The sequence below is a fragment of the Globicephala melas genome, chromosome 14 (genome assembly GCF_963455315.2).
Source record: "Globicephala melas chromosome 14, mGloMel1.2, whole genome shotgun sequence".
In the NCBI taxonomy this organism is placed as follows: Eukaryota; Metazoa; Chordata; class Mammalia; order Artiodactyla; family Delphinidae; genus Globicephala; species Globicephala melas.
This window is the reverse complement of record NC_083327.1, coordinates 78436999-78456370: the sequence shown is the minus strand read 5'-3', so window position 1 is coordinate 78456370 and position 19372 is coordinate 78436999. Positions and strand designations below refer to the sequence as shown.

General features: G+C 37.8%; 1 protein-coding gene across 5 annotated transcripts in view; it reads right to left on the bottom strand.

The window, feature by feature from the left end:
- ARID1B (AT-rich interaction domain 1B) overlaps positions 1-19372 on the bottom strand; it is a 410652-nt gene that overhangs the window by 280246 nt on the left and 111034 nt on the right. For all 5 annotated transcript variants that reach the window (XM_070043437.1, XM_060283285.1, XM_060283284.1 and 2 more), the window contains exon 3: positions 2889-3017. In XM_070043437.1, the coding sequence (XP_069899538.1) occupies positions 2889-3017 (129 nt within the window). The remainder of the gene's footprint in view (positions 1-2888; positions 3018-19372) is intronic.

The window sequence follows — 19372 nt, the reverse complement described above, 5'->3', positions numbered from 1 at the left end:
CCAGGAATTGATCCTACAGATACACTCGGACATTTGTGAAATGACACATATACAGAGCATCATGGCAGTATTGTCTGAATTGCAAATAACTAAAAATAATCTAAATGCCCATCAAAGGAGAACTGGTTAAGTACATTATGATATGTCCATAAAATGGAATGAAGCTATAAAAGAATGGAGGATTGCTTTATGTACTCCTCTGGAAAGAACCACAGAAAATATATTTAAGTGGGTAGGGAAGGGGGAATGACAAAGAACAGAAGAATGTTTACAGTATGTTACAGTGTACCAACATCTGTGTAAAAATAGAGCTAACAATTAAAATATGGTATTTTGCTTCTTTATATAAAGAAACATACAATAAACTAATGAAGTGGTTATCTAGCAAAGGGTGAGGAGGGTGGTGAGCTAGACAAGAGGAACTATGGTGGAGACTGGAATCTGTACCCTTTCCTTGTACTTGTTAATTTTTGAACCATATGAATGTATTGATTATCTAAAACATTACACATTCAAAAATGTTAAAGACACAAAGTGAGGTATCTTAATGGAACCCTAAAATTACCTTTTGTACCAACCACATTAACAAAAGACACAAAGTCATACTTGCTGATTATCTCCTAATACAAAAATCAACAGACTGTGTATGCTATATCTGGGAACAAAAGGAAAGTCTACAGGAAGGAATGTTCTGTCTGTTACGAAACACTGGCTTCTTACATTAAATACAGTTGAGCTCCTTTGTTTTTTAAATGCATGTGAATTCAGCATTCTAAATTCTTATTAAAATTTGGCTTGATTTTGAAAATATTCTAGTGGTTATTTTTACTTTGTTTTGGGATAGATTTGGGGGGATTATTCTGGTTTTGGAGGTGCTAACTATATCTAAAATGCTAGATCTCATTTCCTAGATAAACTTTCCAAATCTATCTGAACATCAAATTCCCTAAAAAGTAAAACTGTTCCTGTCAAACCAGACCCTCTGATTAGGCTACCTAAATGTCTCAGGCTACCTAAATCTCTCTGATTTCCATTTCTTTGTCCCAGAAGAGTTTACTGAAACTTAAACTTAAAAAATATTTAGACATTCTATAGTTAGGGAGTATGAAAACAAGAAAAAATTTCCAATATACGTTGAGAAATATTTGTTTTTCCTCAGGATATACAAAAAAAATGACAGTATTTACATTAAGGAATCATTTTTATATAGTATTTCCTGACATATAATTTATTATATTCAAGTCAATAAAATAACAGCAGTATCGTTCAAAGCATAAAAGAGGCCTAAACTAAGCACATTAAAATAGTATTCATTAAAATACGATTTGACGTGTAGTATGCTTTAAATATTTAAATATGAAGGATATTAAATAACTAATTGCCATGTGGAAGAAGTCATCAGTGAATGCTTCATAAAGGAAGTAAATTTTGAACTTGGTCTTGAAGGAAATGACAGGCACTCAGAATCCTTAATCAAATTGGTTTTACAATCAGAGATTCATTTTAGCTCACTGAAGGAAAATGAGTAATATAATCTCTCTATTGAGTCCTCCTTAAACTCTGATGACATGACAAAACATTCTGTCTACAGAGAAGCTCAATAAGGCTCTGAAAGCCCAGGAAAAGCCTGTAACTTTATATATCGTAAACCCAGACACCAGTCTCTCTCACTTAAAAAGAAACGGTATTGAAAGGTTATTTAATTTTCCCACATTTTAATAAAAGACCAGACTGAATAACTTTGAAATAATGTACATTCCTACCTCTATAAATTGCTTTATATAAAACCAAAATTTTGAACACATATATGCAAAAAACAAGATTCTACAGATCTTCAATCTCGGCTGTTGTTTTAACATGTTTTCTTTGAAGTCATAAACTCTTTTTGGAACTCAAATAAAAGTCACATGGGAAAAGACTCCAAAGAACCCAAGAAAATACTTAAGAAATCGGCTGAATTTATTAAAATTAAGCTTCATATATTTATATATGTTGCTTAGCATCAACAATCTCTCCAAGCTGTGTAAGTAGCACTTTAAAAACTGAATAGTCAACGTCACTGTCTTCCCCTCTCTTCACCACCCCAACCCACAAAAATGAAAGAAGAGAGGAAAATATAAAATGCAAAGTTACATTTTGATGCTTATGACTGAAAGTTCTATGAAAGCTCTATTTGAATTCAGAGTACCGGTCCTGAGCTCATGATACCTTCTAATATCACTCAGCGACAATCTCTAAAACAAGATGAAACTGAATCACTGTACCAAATGCATATGTACTATTTTTCTACAAATCATGTAAGCTGAAATACATAGCCCAATAACCTAAAAGAGTATTTAATGAGGCTAATTTAAACTAGAAAGTGTTTAACATACTTAAAAGTGCATGATTCCCTTTAGTATTTTAATATATTGTAATTGAAGTGATTATCTGTCTATAAGCTAGTTTAGGAAGAATAACACTGCCAAAGGCAACAATGTTTCGTCCCAGTAGCACTTACCATTAAAACAAAAACAAATCAAAAGAAGGCTCAACATAAAAACACCATGTATGTGCCAACTAGAAAGATTACATGATCAATAAAACCATTTTCCTGAATAAGCCTCAACGGAGTGACAGAGTACTTTCTGGAAAGATTCAGAACACAAATGACAAAGAACATGAAATGACTGACATTTTCTGCTGTCACTAACCAGTAATGTAAGAAGCTATTAAACTAGTCATTCTTCCCACCCTTCAATCTCAAACATCCATTCGTAAACAAAGAGTTTAGGTTATAGTTCTGCATTTTCTCAAAACTTCAATTTTTCCCACTGAGAACAGAAATGTTTTCAATGGGCCGGGAAGACATCTCAGAACAGAGGCCTGGGGACCAGGACTGTGCTCACCTGCTGCGGCTGGTACCTCTGCTGGGGCTGGGACGGCAGATACTGCGCCTGCGGCTGCTGGCTGTAGTAAGGCTGCTGGCCCTGCTGGCAGTAACCGCTCACACCTGGCTGGCCATACTGAGGCGGCACCTGTTACGGAGTCAAGCGGGGCAAGTGAGAAAGTCAAGACGTGCCATTCAGCGAAATCAAATATGGTTTCAATGCAGCAACAGGAAGTGGGTTCTTTGCTAAGCAATTGAATTCGATATTTTTAATATTCTCCCCATTAGATAAATTGGCATACTGCTTTCTACTCACATACTATCAATGAAGACAAAAGACAAAGTATTTTTTGAAGCAGAGTTAAATTATCAGACATCAAAAATTGATAATTTCACAAAAATCCAGTGGCAGGGTCGGGGGGAGTTCCTAATACTGACGTCAAAAAATTGTTTCTGCTAGGGCTTCCCTGGTGGCGCAGTGGTTGAGAGTCCGCCTGCCGATGCAGGGGACACGGGTTCGTGCCCCGGTCCAGGAAGATCCCACATGCCGTGGAGTGGCCGGGCCCGTGAGCCATGGCCGTTGAGCCTGCGTGTCCGGAGCCTGTGCTCCGCAATGGGAGAGGCCACAACAGTGAGAGGCCCGTGTAACGCAAAAAAAAAAAAAAAATTGTTTCCGCTAGAAAGTCAAAGCAGCATTATGCTAATCCATTCTCATGCAACACTCAGATGAAAATGAACTCCAGTCCAAGCTCACTAATACTTTGTAGGATGTTTGTGGTTTGGGGACATGTTTGTTTCAACTAAGGTCAGAATGCCTCAATTACATTTTAGCAGATACCAGTTACAGCAGCAATTCCATTACCCGATACTATTTTGGCTAAAAAGAAACAACACTGCTTTATAATAAAATGAAACCCATTTAGAAAACAATACTATGTATATCAAACAATATAACTATCAATATGAGTTCTTGATGGAAAGATATTCATAGCTATACAAGGGTAGTATTTTCCTAGTTGATAAAACGGTTACTGATATAAAGCAAAGCGTACTGTGCTGCAAATACCCGAGTTACAGACAGAATGACCTAAAATCAGTCTTCTCCATTTCTAATTTACATGAGCCTAAAAAATCTTGAAATCATTGTTCAAACAAAAGTCCTTCCTCATTCAGTAAATACACCACTGATGATATTTTCTGATGTTCTTTCAAATGAGAAATCTATTGACATTTTTTCCCCCTAATTGAGAGAAAGAACAGGCGAGGAAAAGAAAAACAAGATATCAGGACGGCAAAAAGCACTCCTGGAATGAGAATGGTGAAGTCACTGTGAACACCACAATAGGGTCCATTTGAGAACTGCAAGAACATGATCCCCATAAGCACACATACTTAAGAACTCAGTCATCAGTCCCAGATATACACTTAAAAAACAAATTGACTACAGAATACTGAATGAGGAAAAGAAGAGAGTGAGGAGGAAAATATTAAACACTCTGCCTCTAAGACCAATTAGCACAGTAATTGGCAACATATTCAATGAAGTAAAAGGGAAAAAATGCAGAAAGCTAAAGTGCATATTCCTTTTGACCCGATCTAGATTATTCTCAAGCTGCTAGCAACGCTGACAAAACATTTGGCCACAATGGCTTACAAATGCCTCTCATTTCGCAGACCCCAAGTTAGTAGAACAGACAAGTTTGTATTGAAAACCATGCAACAGCACAGTTGAATTCTTTGCTTTTATTTATTTTACAGCTTGATATCTCATAATGAATGTATGTCCCTGACATAAGCCAAGCCAAAGAATTTCCATAAAATACAACTCCACATGCTAGAATACCATATACTACCACAACACATACCCTTCCGTTCAACACCCATATGTTTGATTTGATATCTAATACTGCATTTCACACAAGCATCTTTGCAGTTTGATTTGAAGCAGTTAGGGTAACACTTTGCCAGTGTTAAAATGACTGTAAAGCTCAGTCAACACAGCCAGCAACTCCCCTGTGAATTGCACTTTAATATGTTGACTTTCTGGTTTACAGAAACCCTTACACACAATATGGAAGTGTGTGGGGGGGGGGTTCTATTTTCTAAGCAAGACAACAAGAGGACATATTGCAGGAGTCTCCTCACACTAGAGAAGCCATGAACTTACTAGATTCTTTTACTATCTATTCCAACTCCGAAAAGTGCGGAAGCAAGCCGGATGCAGGGGAGGCAGGTAGGATGGGTGGGAGTGTAAGCAAATCTTCAATGGATCCATGGCAACAAGCTGCAGAACAGGGCAAACGTCAGAGGGGGAACCACCCAAAGCATCTGCTTGGGAGATTCCATCACTGTCTTCCACAATTAAAAACCTACCTGCTATCCTTTTAAATACATGGTCTAATTATTTGGTACTAACTAACTGGCTAACTAACCTTCTGAGACCCTGGGATAACTGATAGGGCCTAGAGCCAATCAACTGCATTTGGTTTACTGTCCTTACGTGGGAGCCATGACAAAACAGAGATGACTAAGTTCTAGTCTACCTAAAGCATCTCTGTACTAGAAACATATGAAATCTGAATCCAAGCCCTCCTGTACCTCAGTTGTGTGAATACGATCGATCACATAATGATATGCCTTACATCTCCATCTGCAAAATGGGGTTACCTCCTCTATTAATTCCTATTAATATTATAACCAGCAATATTATAATCCTATCCGGAATGCTACACAATAATTATTACTTATTAAACTAAGTTGTAGTGCTACCTCTACAACATTAATTGTTAACTAAGTGTTATCTTTAAAAGGCAATTTCTAAATATAATACACCTCAGCTGTCAGGAACTAATGTCAATTCTTTATGGTCAACAATGTTTTTGCTTTGATCAGTTTAGATGTAGGGCTTTCAAAGTTCTATTATATGATTTTCTGACATCTTAAACCAAACAATCATTATTAAGAAACATAAATGGAAGGGCGGAGCCGTAATACATGGACTGCCCCAGAGCCTACTGCTGGAAGTTGTCTGCACAAACCCCAGAGAAACTGTGGTCTCGCACTGCCGGCTTCTCACACGGCATCAAGGCCTTCAGCCACAACGCTCCTCGCTCAGACCTCCATCTTTCACAGCATCTGCTGAGGACTGAGAAACCCACTACACTGTTATGAAGACCCAAAGGACTAAACCATGAGGGAAGCATATGAGCTTTTATTGTCTCAAGTTTTGTGAAATCAATTTTGGCTACTAAGAGTCTTTTTGCTTATCTCTTAGTTCTTAACCATATTCAGGGTAAGTAAGATTACCAAACTGTTGAATTCAACTGTTCAACAGTTACCAAACTGTTGAAATTTAACCAAGAGTTACTGAGTTTCAGGAACCAAGTGCTGAGAATTGAGGAAACAAAGCACTTCTGTCTCAGATACCACGCGTCCCCTAACCGGCCTAACCCACCATCATTTTCATGCCACTTCTGATTTGATTTTACCACAGGGGAGATTATTAGATTTCGTCAGTTACCCCTTTAATTATGTGTTCATGTGTTTACCGTTTGTCCTCATCACTAGACTACACACTCCTACACCCGTGGTATGCCTCCTGGAAGGGGGCCTGCCACTGAAATGTTTGTTGGATGAATAATGAATGTTGTTCGATGGATTATTAAATCAAGTTATTATTATATAAAACTTTAGCGCTCGCTTCGGCAGCACATATATTATATAAAACTTTAATGATGGAACACATTATAAAACTGAAATCACTTATACCATCCAAGTCTTTGATTCAGCTTCATCCAATAGACAAAAACCCCAAACCTCACATTGACAGCAGCAGAGGACCCTCGGCTATTACCGGCTAACCCTCGAGGTCATTACTGCCCAGCCAACGTGCTGGACATTTATCACTAAACTAAACCAAATGGAAATCTCCAGAAAATGCCTAAGATCAGGGATTTTCTATTTGTTATGTAAAAATAAGAAGAACAAAAATTTCTCTCATTTCTAAATAAAGAGGATCTTCAAGTGGAACATGCACACACACAGTCACAAAATGTTTTATTCCAATTTTCAAAGAAATGTGAATGCTTTCAAACATTATCGGAGAGGGAAAGTATAGCTAAAAATGATTCATTTACTTTGAGTATTTATTTTATGAAACTACTCTGATAAAGGACATGAGTATTAACTTTCAAATCTCTGTGTCATGTTAAATGTGCAGAATTCCAGGCCCCATTTTTCATTTTACTTTACCCTGAACTCTTTGCTCATACTTCAACACTGAAGAAATGATCAGGTTTATATTCTCATCCTTTTCCTATCTAAAGAAGTTTGAGAAAGCAGTTTCTCCACTAAGTTTCAAGGTGCACTGCCCTACGACCCAGCAATTCCCCTTGTGAATACATACCCATGAAACACTCACATGTGTCCCAGGAAGGATATTCCATCCAACACTATTTACAAGAGCCAGAAAGAGGAAGCAATCTAATTCCAACACAGTAAGTAAATGGGAAAAATAGATTTTGCTAGATTCATACGTGGAATTCTAACCATAAAGGGTACAGCTTAGTAGCATTAAGTAGATTCACACTGCTGTGCGACCATCACATCTATCCATCTTCAGAACCTCACCATCCCCAAATGAAATTCCATTTCCATTAAACAGTAACTCCCCATTCCTATCCCCCACCGCAGTCCCTGGGAACGACTATTCTGCTTTCTGTCCCCATGAATTTGGTTATTCCTTTTGAGTCGGGCTTATTTCACTTAGCCTCATGCCTTCAAGGTTCATCCATGTTTCAGCATGAATCAGAATTTCATTCCTTTCTAAGGCTAAAAATATTTCCATTTTAAGTATATACAATATTTTGTCCCATCGTGGGCAATGGGTGGGTTGTTTCTACCTTTTGGTTATTGTGAAAAATACTGCTACGAAAACAGGCATACAAAGACCTGCTCAAGCCTTTTCTTTCACTTCTTTTGGACATATACCCAGCCCATAAGTGGAACGGCTGGATCATACGGTAGTTCTATGTTTAATTTTCTGAGAAACCGCCATACTGTTTTTCACAGCAGCAATACCATTTTTTAATTCCTGCCAGCTGTGCACAAGGGTTCTAATTTCTCCACATCCTTGACAACACCTGCTATTTTCTGTTTGTTTTTGTAATAGCCATCCTCATGGGTGTGAAGTGGTGTCACACTCATTATGGGTTTGATTTTCATTTCCCTAATGATTAGTGATTTGAGCAGCTTTTGCATGCTTATCAGTCATTTGTTTATCTTACTTGGAAAAATGTATTAAAGTCTTTTGCCCATTTTTTGATTGGGTTGTTAGGTTTTTGTTGTTGAGTTGTAGGAATGCTTTATATATTCTGTGTATTAATCCCTTATATGATTTGCAAATATTTTCTCCTCTTTTGTGGGTGGCCTTTTTGTTCTCGTGATAGTGTCCTTTGATGCACGAAAGTTTTCAATTTTGATATACTCCAATTTATCTATCTTTTCTTTTGCTGTCTGCGCATTTGGTTTCCATGTCCAATAATCACCGCCAAATTTAACGTCATCAAGCTTTCCCCTAGGTTTTCTTCTAAGAGCTTTAGAGCTTTAGCTCTTATGTTTTTAGGTCTGACCCATTTTGAGTTAATTTTTGCACATAGTGTAAGGTAAGGGTCCAACTTCCTTCTTTTGAAAGACCTGTTGTTCTTACTCTAGTATATAATTTTCGTATCAGCTTCAGATCCTTTTGTTCTAAGAACAGTTTGGTTTGGTATCTACACTTCCCTCTAGAACTATATTAAACGAATACAACACACATTCAACGAACTGTATAATCTGTTTATATGAAGTTCAAAAACAAAATCTATAGCAAAACTGATTTATAGTGATAGTAATCAAAACAGTGCTTGTGGGATATGGGGGCTGGTGAGAAAGAGGGGTGAGGAAACTTCCGGGGTGATGAAAATATTCTGTATCTTAACTGGGATGGTTGGTTCATAGGTGTACCTTATTTGTCAAAACTCATCGAACTGTACACTTAAGGTCTGAGCATTTCATTGTATGTATATTATAACTTTAAAAGTATGTATATACACTTAACAACGAAGAAGGTATCTAAACTTTTGACCTCACGTTTTTTCTAATGTATTTATGTCAAACCATTCCGGCCTTACTTAAACCTAGATGTAAGTTTCCTATTTGATAATAAAATAGTAACTGTTTCTAGGAGCTTAACAGGGAGTTTTCATAATTTCAATTTACATAATTCCAAAATATTACACAGCAATTAATACTGAAACAATCATAATGAGTATGTAAATTCAAATATTTAACGCAAGTCACAATATGTATAGGAACAATATCCCTTCAACCTAGAATTCTGCTTTTGGGAATTTACCTTAAGGAAAAATATAAAACAAGTGTGCGAAGATATGTGTAGCAAGGAGGTCACTGCACGCCCCTGATACCACCCCCACTCAAAAACAGGGAAGCAGCCTAAATGGTTAAAAGTGCCTCCACAGAGACTGGTTTAAAAGGGGAGGGTAATGATATTCTATTCAATAAAATATCACAGAGTCATTAAAATGAATGATTCTAATTGTAGATAATATGTATTGAATAGCAAGAAAGTCTGTCCCTGGATTTTTGAGGTGGGACTTAAGGGGTAGCAGGTTACAAAACCATATATATATTTTTTTTAATATGAAAATCTGTATATGTGTGGTGAGTAAAGAATTAATAGCCCAGAAGAATATACATCAAATGTTATGTATCATTTCTTAAACCAACTCTGAGTTTTTCATGAATCTAAAACTAAATGCAATTTATTTTGGATTAATTATTGCTGTCTTTCTAAGAATTATCAAAAAGTATATTATAACAATTTATATTTCACAGCAGAAAGCTTCCTAATTTTTATTTGTTTGTTTTCCATCATAAATGTGAGTCCTTCCAGATAAATTCTACAAAAAAAGGAAGGCAAAAAGCATAGGAAAAATGAGTTCACAACAGCTACATTTTAGTCACTACTGTGGCATATTCTGCTGGCTTCTGATTTTACAGAAAGAGTAAATGCTATTTTTCATGCATAAGAGACAGACTGAAAATTCCCCACAGCAAGGAATTCAGATGCTAAGTCTATGTGTGGCTGAACCAACTGCAGGAGGAAATTTTATTATGTCAACATGTCCAGTCAAAAATAACGTGTTAGAAGGTAATAAATAAAGTTTACAAGGTCAAAATCCTACAAATGCTCCACAATCTATAGTCCCTTAAGCTAAGTTCCCAACTGAGACTTTTAAACAATTTAGGTGCTTTTTAAATTCACTTTCTTATTTTAAAAAGAGAAATAAATCTTGTCCTTAAGCTTGTCTAAGGGGGGAAAAAATACTCCGTAACTTCCTGAAATTACTCCTTCATGCTTGAAAACAATCAACGAATGTATACTGAGTGCTTACTGTATGCACTGTATAGTAAAGCCATAAGTTCCTTCAAATTTTGTCCAGCTTCCCTTGAGTAACAGAAAAAAGACACCGTGGGCTTGGAGGAGTCAGCAAAGAAGTCAAGGGTCAAGCAGTGTCTAAACTCCAGAACAGGCTTGATGACCAACCACGCAAACAAGCTAGTTACTCAGCTCTCGTTGCTACGGAGCCCACTTCCATTTTTGTCTATGCCCTTGTACCTAACAGATAACTTCCGGGCCATACACACTGCTGTTGTTTAACAGACTGAAAAAAAACCAACATATCTGGGCTACTTTAGCCCACTCCCTTAGCTTAAAACTTTTTTTTAATTCATATCAGAAAATAGCTTTACTTTTTGATTTGTGAAACTAAATTAAAAAGTTCTCATTTGTCATCAGCAATAATTTTTTTCTCATGACAAATTTTGCTTTCTAAAACTTCCTTATCAGGTACATACTTTACGTTTATAAGATCATAAAAAAATAATGTGAAAATAATATATATATAATCTCTCTTGGATTTCTTTATAATTACTAATTGCCTACAAAATTTCACTGCTTATTCTAAGTCCAACTGCTCTATATTTAGCAAATCACAGCTTAAGCGAATACTATGTCAGACCAATGTTCTGCACAGTGAATACGCTACATGGCTGTGGGAACGAAATGGTAGTGCCTTTCATGACCTCAATTTCCAAGTCAGCAATATGTCCTGAACAGCCTTTATTTCCTCTTCATAATCACTGTCATTCTATTACCCACAAATTTATTTATACCCTTCTTAAATTAATTTATATTTCTCGTCTCTTGAGGGTAACAAGTTCTGGAACATTACTATCCATTCTGTAAAGTGGTACATCCTTTAGTTTCCATAAAATTAACTCCAAATTTCAAGGAGTGCCCCCTAATGCTAGTACATGGAACTTGATTGACAAATGCATGGTCAATCAACGCCAGCCAAAGCCTTTATTGTACCAGATCAGAGATTCCTTGTCAACTGCTTTCTGCCCCCCTCAGTCCCTTGATTATTTTCACTGCCTTATCTAAACTGCTTTCACTGTTAGTCTTTATTGTGGAATAGCAGCTAAAACTGCATAAGTGATTCCAAAGGCACAGCAACCGTGGCTGCACACGAAAGTAAAATCACTTCTCTACTTACTTTTAAAAAGAAACCTCTAGTACACATTTTGTATTCTCCTCTACCTCTTAACTACAGATGTTTTCACCTTTTTTTTCCAGGTCAGCCAATTAGAGGAGATTTTAAGTATTCATAAAATGCAGGCATTCACTGGCAGTAAAATGCTTCCTCTCATTTACAACCAGTGTTGAACGAAAGTCTTACTGTACACAAAATTAACACACAAGTGTATAATTGTAGTTTTATGCTCAAGTGCCCTAATTATGCACTTTAAAACACTTTCTTCCCAAGGATCCATCGAAGGCATTTGGTATCACAGATCTATGAGGTCTACAGTGCACTTCTTTGACAAAAGAGAAGCATAACGAGAAAAAAACCTGCAGCTTCGGAAAGAAAGTATGCATGCAATGTACATGATGACAAATCTCATTCTAAAAATTTTAGCTAGAAAAAGAGCATATTTCCAATGTGTATGAATGGGTGAGGGGTCTACTACCTAAGAGTAAAAGATGAATTCTTACTACCTGTTCTTGAAGCAACCAGAACCAGCATACCAAAGCCAAGTGGTCTAAAATCTTTCATAAATCAACATGGGGAGAAAAATTCACCTATGAGTCTGCGAGCCTTACTAATATAATAATACAAGCAGGAAAAAAACTTAATAGTAAAAGGAGCCTTGCTCATTTCTAACGCAGAAGCTTTGACATCTAGGTTACTAGTATTTACATTTAAAACAAAATGAAAAATAAGTATTTTCCATACCAAACACACGCAGTCATTTTTCAATTAGAGAATCATAACTATGGAAATGCATCAACATGGTTTGCATGAAGCCCTACTTCTGTGGAGCTCACGGTATGTACAGAAAGAAAAGAAGGGCTCTGATGGCCATCTATAGAAATAAATAGGTCAACTCTGCTACAGAAGCAACATTTTCTTAGAAAAAGTGACTTAAAAATAAAAACATTTTTTAAAAAGGAAGGAAGAAAAGAGGGAGGGAGGGAGGGAGGGAGGGAGGAAGAAAAGGCCTGAGCTGCCTCACAGGGACTCAGTTGTCTCCATTCACGAAAGCACTTTACCAAGAAACCAGGCACGTGATGTTGTATGTAATGAATACATCTCACTGAAAAGCAACTTGGAGTTTCCATCTTTCTTGTTATACTACTGGCCAAACTGCAACAGGTAGTTGTAACTGGTGAATATAATCTTTGAGTTGTTTCAATTTTTAAAAATATATATAAAAAGATTACAAAATCAAAAGTCAAAACAGTACAACAGTACCTCACACACATATTAGAACAGCAGTTTTCTAATAGGACTTTAAGTGTGAGGCTACAGTACGTTCATGTTTTTAAAAACCACCCACTTGGTCTACTCACACGTGGTAAGAACACTGTTGTTTACTACAGGTAAAAAATGGAAAATACTCAGCAGTGCAACTGATGGGAACTTCTTGCCTAGCTGCCCTTCTGGCCAGATTTCATAAAGCACAGAAAGGAGGCCAAGAGCTTTGCCAACTCTCCCACATAAACCCAGCTGCCAAAATGGACGTGCCGAAAGGGCGTTTCAGAGAATTTTGAAGAGATAACCTTTGCTGAGGCTGCAGGGTCAACTCTGTAACCGCATGACTGGAACATGTGCAGTGAATGCTAGACTGAAAAGACTGTTCTACTGCAGATAACTATGGAGTGGGGGAAAACAGAGAAAACAGGGATTTACCAGAATCAGACTAGAATTTTAAACCAGCCAATGGAGAGACAAGCAACTGGTATCTTCTATGGAGGGGAACTTGATGGTGGGGGGACATGAGGAGAGAGACCGTTCACAGCAGGATCTTTCTACCTTGGGGATTTTATACCATGCATTTAAACCCCGTGTGTGTGCGCGCGCACGCGCGCGAGTGTGTGTGTGAGATTTGTTAATGCAGTTTTGAAGTTGTTTCTTTTTTCTTTTTTTAATTAAAGAGTCAAAGCGGGGAACTATGTGATGACACTTTTCCAAGAGTCTAAAGTTCATCCACGGAGGGTAAGGGGGCTAGTTGCTTCTATATCCTCTCTCTCCTGCTCACAAAAAAAAGAGAGAGGGAGGGAGGGAGGGAATGATTTTAGTAAGTGAGTTTATAAAAATGTGAGTAAAGAAACCACCAAGCCCCTCAAAAATGGATATTTCAAAAACTATATTGTGTTAAAATGTGATCCTTTAAAAATATACAGTCTAAGTATTCTATAAGGTACCTTTTAAAGGAGAAACTTGTACTCATTTATCTATCCACGCCTAAATGTAAATAATGTATATGGTGAAAACTGTATGAATGAAGAAAAGTTAATAGCGACGGTAATGCAAAAGGGTCAGACTTCTCCATGTAACACGGCCAAAACCCAAACCTGGCTTCCTCTGAGACTTTGAGAATTCAGTAGACGGAAGAATCTAAGAATAGACAGTCCCGGGGGACGAACCAGTATGGGGACCTTTACCGGCATCCCCCCTGAGTAGAGGCACTGACACTGGCCCGGAGGGTGGGGAGACAGCTGCAGGCTTTGTCCTGTGCTACCCAGGGACACAACAGCCTTCAAATTACCATAATTAGCTGGTCATTTTATTTTTTGCCCTTTCAGAATGAACTCATAACAAATAATGAGGAGTGAAAATAAAGGAGTCCTTTTGCACTGGGAGGTGTTCCTACCACCACTAACCCACCCTCTCTCACAAATCAGTGATATCTCTCCTGAACCCCACCTGCAAAGGTAAGACTAAAGGAAATATACATGCACATTAGTGGCTGAAAAACTGACTCCTTGCATTTTATTCCCTGGATCATAGTCTGAGTTGGGGGGCCGGGTGGAAATGCTCAAAAATACATGCAACACACACAATCACATATTTGGATCAATAAGCTATTGTTTTAAACTGAAAATACACACTCATTCGCCCATCCTCAGAAGGCTAAGCCTAATTACACTTTATTGTAAATTATTTTATCATGCGCTATTAGAACTGGTAGAGATTTCAGAGATCACTGGTTCAACCCTGTCCTTATTAAGATCAAGAAGGTAGGGTCAAGGGTTAGGAAACCTGCACAATTTCACCCAGCTGGAGTCTCAATCGGAATTCAACTCTCTGCGCACACCCCCTCCCCACCCAGGGCTCATTCCACTCTCCCAGGGTGCTCAGTCATTGAATGGAAGGACTGGGGAGTAGCATGTTAAGCTAAGCATGGAAGACACTCAGGCTGGGACAGGAAGAGCAAAGGACACTCTGGACACCCTGCTCTGTTCTAGCAGAGAGCAGTCTAAGAACAGACAAGAGTATTGGGGAGCCCAAAGAACCTAAGGGAAGCAGCTGGAGTGGGAAGGGGTTGAAAAAAGGGAGCTCGGTGAGTAAAAACACAGTGGCTACAAAAGAGAAATGTACACACATTTTTTTAAGTTTTAAACACTGAAATTAGAAAGGATTAAGATATAAAATTTCTACCAACACAGATATCATATACTCAAGGCAAAAGAGAGGAGGCGGGGAGGCCCTTCATTTTTAGTCATTTGGCACATAAATTTAACCTATATGATAAACTTGTGATATTGGGTAATAGTTTAAAGAGGAGTTTCATTTTGAGGTTGAGACAGTATGAGGAAATGATGCTTTAGATAAAAATATCAAAGCCCTTGAAGTATAAATATATTTCAAAGCAAATGTTTATATAAGAAGAGAAAATCATTTAATTATTTCCCTTGAGATCTGCAATTTTTTTTTATTTCATCAGATGGAACACACGTGCCAAATAGTCCCAAAAGATTGGTCAGGAAAAAATATAGAATGTTGATATTTTAAAATCATTAACAGAAAGACACTTGGGGGCGGACAGAGGAAGCTTTACCTAATGTAGAATTATCAACAAATTAAATGTTTCACTTCTTTCTCTACCGTCTCTTCTATTTATATTTAATAATTTATTTTAAATCATTAAAATTAGACATTCTATAACCCATTCATTTTGAAACACAACAAATAATCAAAATTATAATTATCCCTCACAAAACTATACTTGAACACAGATGTGTTCTCAGACTGTCCATTCTAAGCACCTCTGCAGGGAAGTCAGTAGACTTTGGGATAATACAAAAGTCATTTAACTATTTTCCTAAAACATGAAGGGGTACAAAATAATTGTCCTAAGATACAGTCCTCCAATCCAATGGCAAATAAAGATAACAGGGTCAAAATGTTTCTCATTAGACCATATTCTAATCCTACTTTAACTACAAAAAACCAATTTCTTCATTACCTTTAGAAGGAAAAAGCCAGACTTCAAACAGTATGCCAAAATAATTTTCATTTTAATAAATCCTTTAAATTTAAAAGATGCATTATACATATTATTGGGGGAGGGGGATGATTTCCAACTATTCATCTGACATATTTAGTTTCCTTTCAAGAACGTTGCTTACAAGACCAGTGGAAGTCCATCAGAGTAGCAAGGTTAACACTGGGGTCACGAAGTCTCCCCGAATCAAGACCAGGTATGAGGAATTAGTGAAGAATGGTCATTTTCTAACCAGAGATATTACATTCAATAATCATCACAATCACTTAAAACCTATAGCTATTTCTTACTGCCAGAGAAAAGAAGTAACAACACTAGTATCTAGCCATTTGGTGTTTCCTAAAATCTCTTTCCAATATCCTCCACTCCCCAGACTGGTGGGAGCCTAATGAATCTAGAAATCCCCGCCACCCCCTTAGGAGACTGTCATTACCCCATACGTCCCAGACGAATCCATTGTTAGGGTCTGGGCGTGCCATCCTGAACAGGTCCTAATGCTCCTGAATGAAACTCTCCATCTGCAGGACAGCCTCCAGGTGGGGTGCCTTCACTGCAGGCTTCTTCAGGGGGCTTCTGCTGGGACACAGGCTGCTTAGCTGGCCACGCCCTGACGTGGAGCTGATGTGGAGGGTAAGTGACCTGCCCTGCAACTGGTAAATCAAGTAACTGTGCTTTCAATTTTCCATCAAGTTGTCCTGCAAATAGGCCATATTCTAATTCTACTTTATCTCAACTGTAAAAAAAAAAAATCTTAAACTTCCATTAGAAAGAAAAGGGGTGAGGAATCAAAGGTGCTAAAAATACTGAAGGGTAAGCAGAGCAACGGCTTTCAAATGTTTTGATTCCAAATCAAAAGAAGAATTACGTTTTCTATCACAACCTTGAACACACATGACATCCTTACTACATGTGATACATTCATATTTTGTTTATATTCAAATTCCCTTTTTAAAAATTTCCGGTTGCAGCTTAATACACTGCTTTCATGCTCCCACTAACAGATTACAATGAATAGTTTAAAAAACATTGCACTCAAGGATGATTTCTTTCAGAGCATCTCAGGGAAAGCTGTTCCAAGTGATATTGTATCCGAATCAATCAGGGTCCATGGATATTGGTTCCTAAAGTTCCTTTCCCCTGACCTGCAGCTGCCATCGATACTCGACGCCACTGCCAGAGAACAAAACCACTGCTGATTTGATCTGAGTAGGTTGAACAGCTGGAGCGGTTCAACAGGAGACAACCAGCAAAGAGAGAGAAGGCAAACTCCAACAGCGCAGGGCAACAAGCCACCCATGGCGCCTACTGCTCAGAGAGGAGGAGACAGCAGCTCCTGGAAGGAATCAGGAGTCACAGCAAGAACGGGTGAAGGAGAGACAGGAGGCTGAGCAGAGAATCTGGAGAATGAGGGCGTGCCATGTTGAACAACAGGCCAGTGCCAGAGATGGTACATATCAAACGTATTACCGCTGGAGGAAAGAAAGGAGATTAAAAGCGTGGAATGGATTGAATTCCAGAGGAGGCGAAGAAAGGAAAATGAGTAAATTTTTAAATATAAAGAGTAAAGAGAAAGGGCTATGACTTCTTTTGATTTGCCACATAGATCCCAAAAGAAGAAACGTAAAACCTCATAGGGACAAGGCAATATATTTGTTGCAGTGATGCTCCTAAGAAGAATAAGGGAAGTTAACATATAATCGAAAAAGTGAATGTTCACAAGATAGACTATTATAGGTAGAGAGGCACTGGGTAAGACGCTACAAGAACAGGGAGCCTGAAGGTGTCTCACAAATGTTCCCTGGACAACCAACACTGGAAAACAGAAGAAACTGAAGGCAGTTGTATCCACTGAGTTTGCACCTTTAGAAAATACAGAAATTAAGCTATGGAACTCTCCCTCTTGTCACGTTTCCCTTGTACTCTTTTATCATAACCTTACTTTGTTCTCTACCCCGAGACCTCAGTATGAAATCCCCTATACCACAAATTAGAGTATAAGACTAATCAGCTCTGATTCTTTTCTCCAAACAACTGACTACAGTAACTACCAGAAAGATGTCATCATAAAAATTGTTCATTGTTATCAGCTAACCACCCCCCCCAATTCATGACAATATCGATACTTCATATGTACAAAGCGCTTTTAAACTTCTTTCACACAGATGATCTCATTTAACTCTGTGATAATTCTATGAAAAAAGGTAGAGTTAGTCTCCTTTCACAGAGAACCTTCTCTGTGAAGGTTCTAAGAGTATGTGGCCAATTGGTGACAGAATCAGTGATAGATGGCTGGTCTCCTGATTCAAACAGACTGCAGTGTTGAAAGAGAAAGATACGGCAAGGCTCCCTTAAAGTCGGTATCTGTGCTTTGTTTTCACAGATGGATTTTGAACTTCTCTATACATTCCATTACATCACATGTACTGACTCAACATTTTATTAAGCAATAAAGTACCAAAAGAATCATCCTAGTCTCTATAGAAGACAGAAATACGAATAAGACAAAATCCCTGCACACAGCAGCTTACAAGCAGAAAAGAGAGGTAATACATGTTTACAGTTCAGAATAAACAGGAAGATTTTGAGCAGTAACAGAAGGACAGGAGAGAAGGAAGCAGGTAAATTCCACTTGAAGAGTTGCGGAAACGAGTCCTAGAGCGTTAGGAAATGCTGCTCAGACCAGAGGTACTGGCCCTAGGCCTGGAGGGAGGACTTGACTCTCAACTGGCAGAGAAGAGAAAAAAGAGGAATCCCTGTTGAGTAACAGAAACCCAGGTGGGGAAGACAGGAACACATTAAGGGTATGAGGAATAAACAGTTCAGTGCAGTGTGAGGTAATGACAGAGAAGAATTTTGATTAATGCCCAGGCCACATTATGCACACTGCAGATGCTTAAACAAAGAAACAAACAAACCAGAAAAAAACAAAAAAAAAACAACACTGGCTGTATGAATGGTTGACTCTGTAATAAATTAGTACATTTCATTTTAAAACATAAACTTATGAGTTACCACCCAAGATAATGACTTACAGTTAACTCTCAAATATCAATTGCGAATTGTCCTTGGAAAAATTTTAAGCCCATTAAGGCTTTCCGCCTTGTCACAGACACCTTTAGGACGCCTCCTTACATTACTGGCCAAGAACACATCTTTTTCATGGTAACCCAAATAAGCCATTGGTAAGGAGGCAAACTTTCTGCTCTCTGAAATCAAATATTGCATTCCAAAACCATGCAATAATTTTTAAAGAATACCTACCATTTGGAAATTATTGCTGTAATTGTTCCCCTTTAATCAACATGAACAAACACTGAGCATGCCCCAATGGGTACTACTTAGACTAAAATTCCAATAATGGGTGATGAAAGTAGTCAAATACTGAGGTCCACAAACCCATGCAATCCTCAGACTCCCTGAAAAGTGAGTGATGCAGAGCTGAAGACAATGTATCACATGTGCACACAGTAAGAGAAAGCACCTGAAGACGGTATAGGTGACGCTACCTATATACGTACATATTTGTTTATTTGAAAAATAAAACTACTAAAAATTATCTAATTTCTTCCAATTTCTTTCGGCATATCA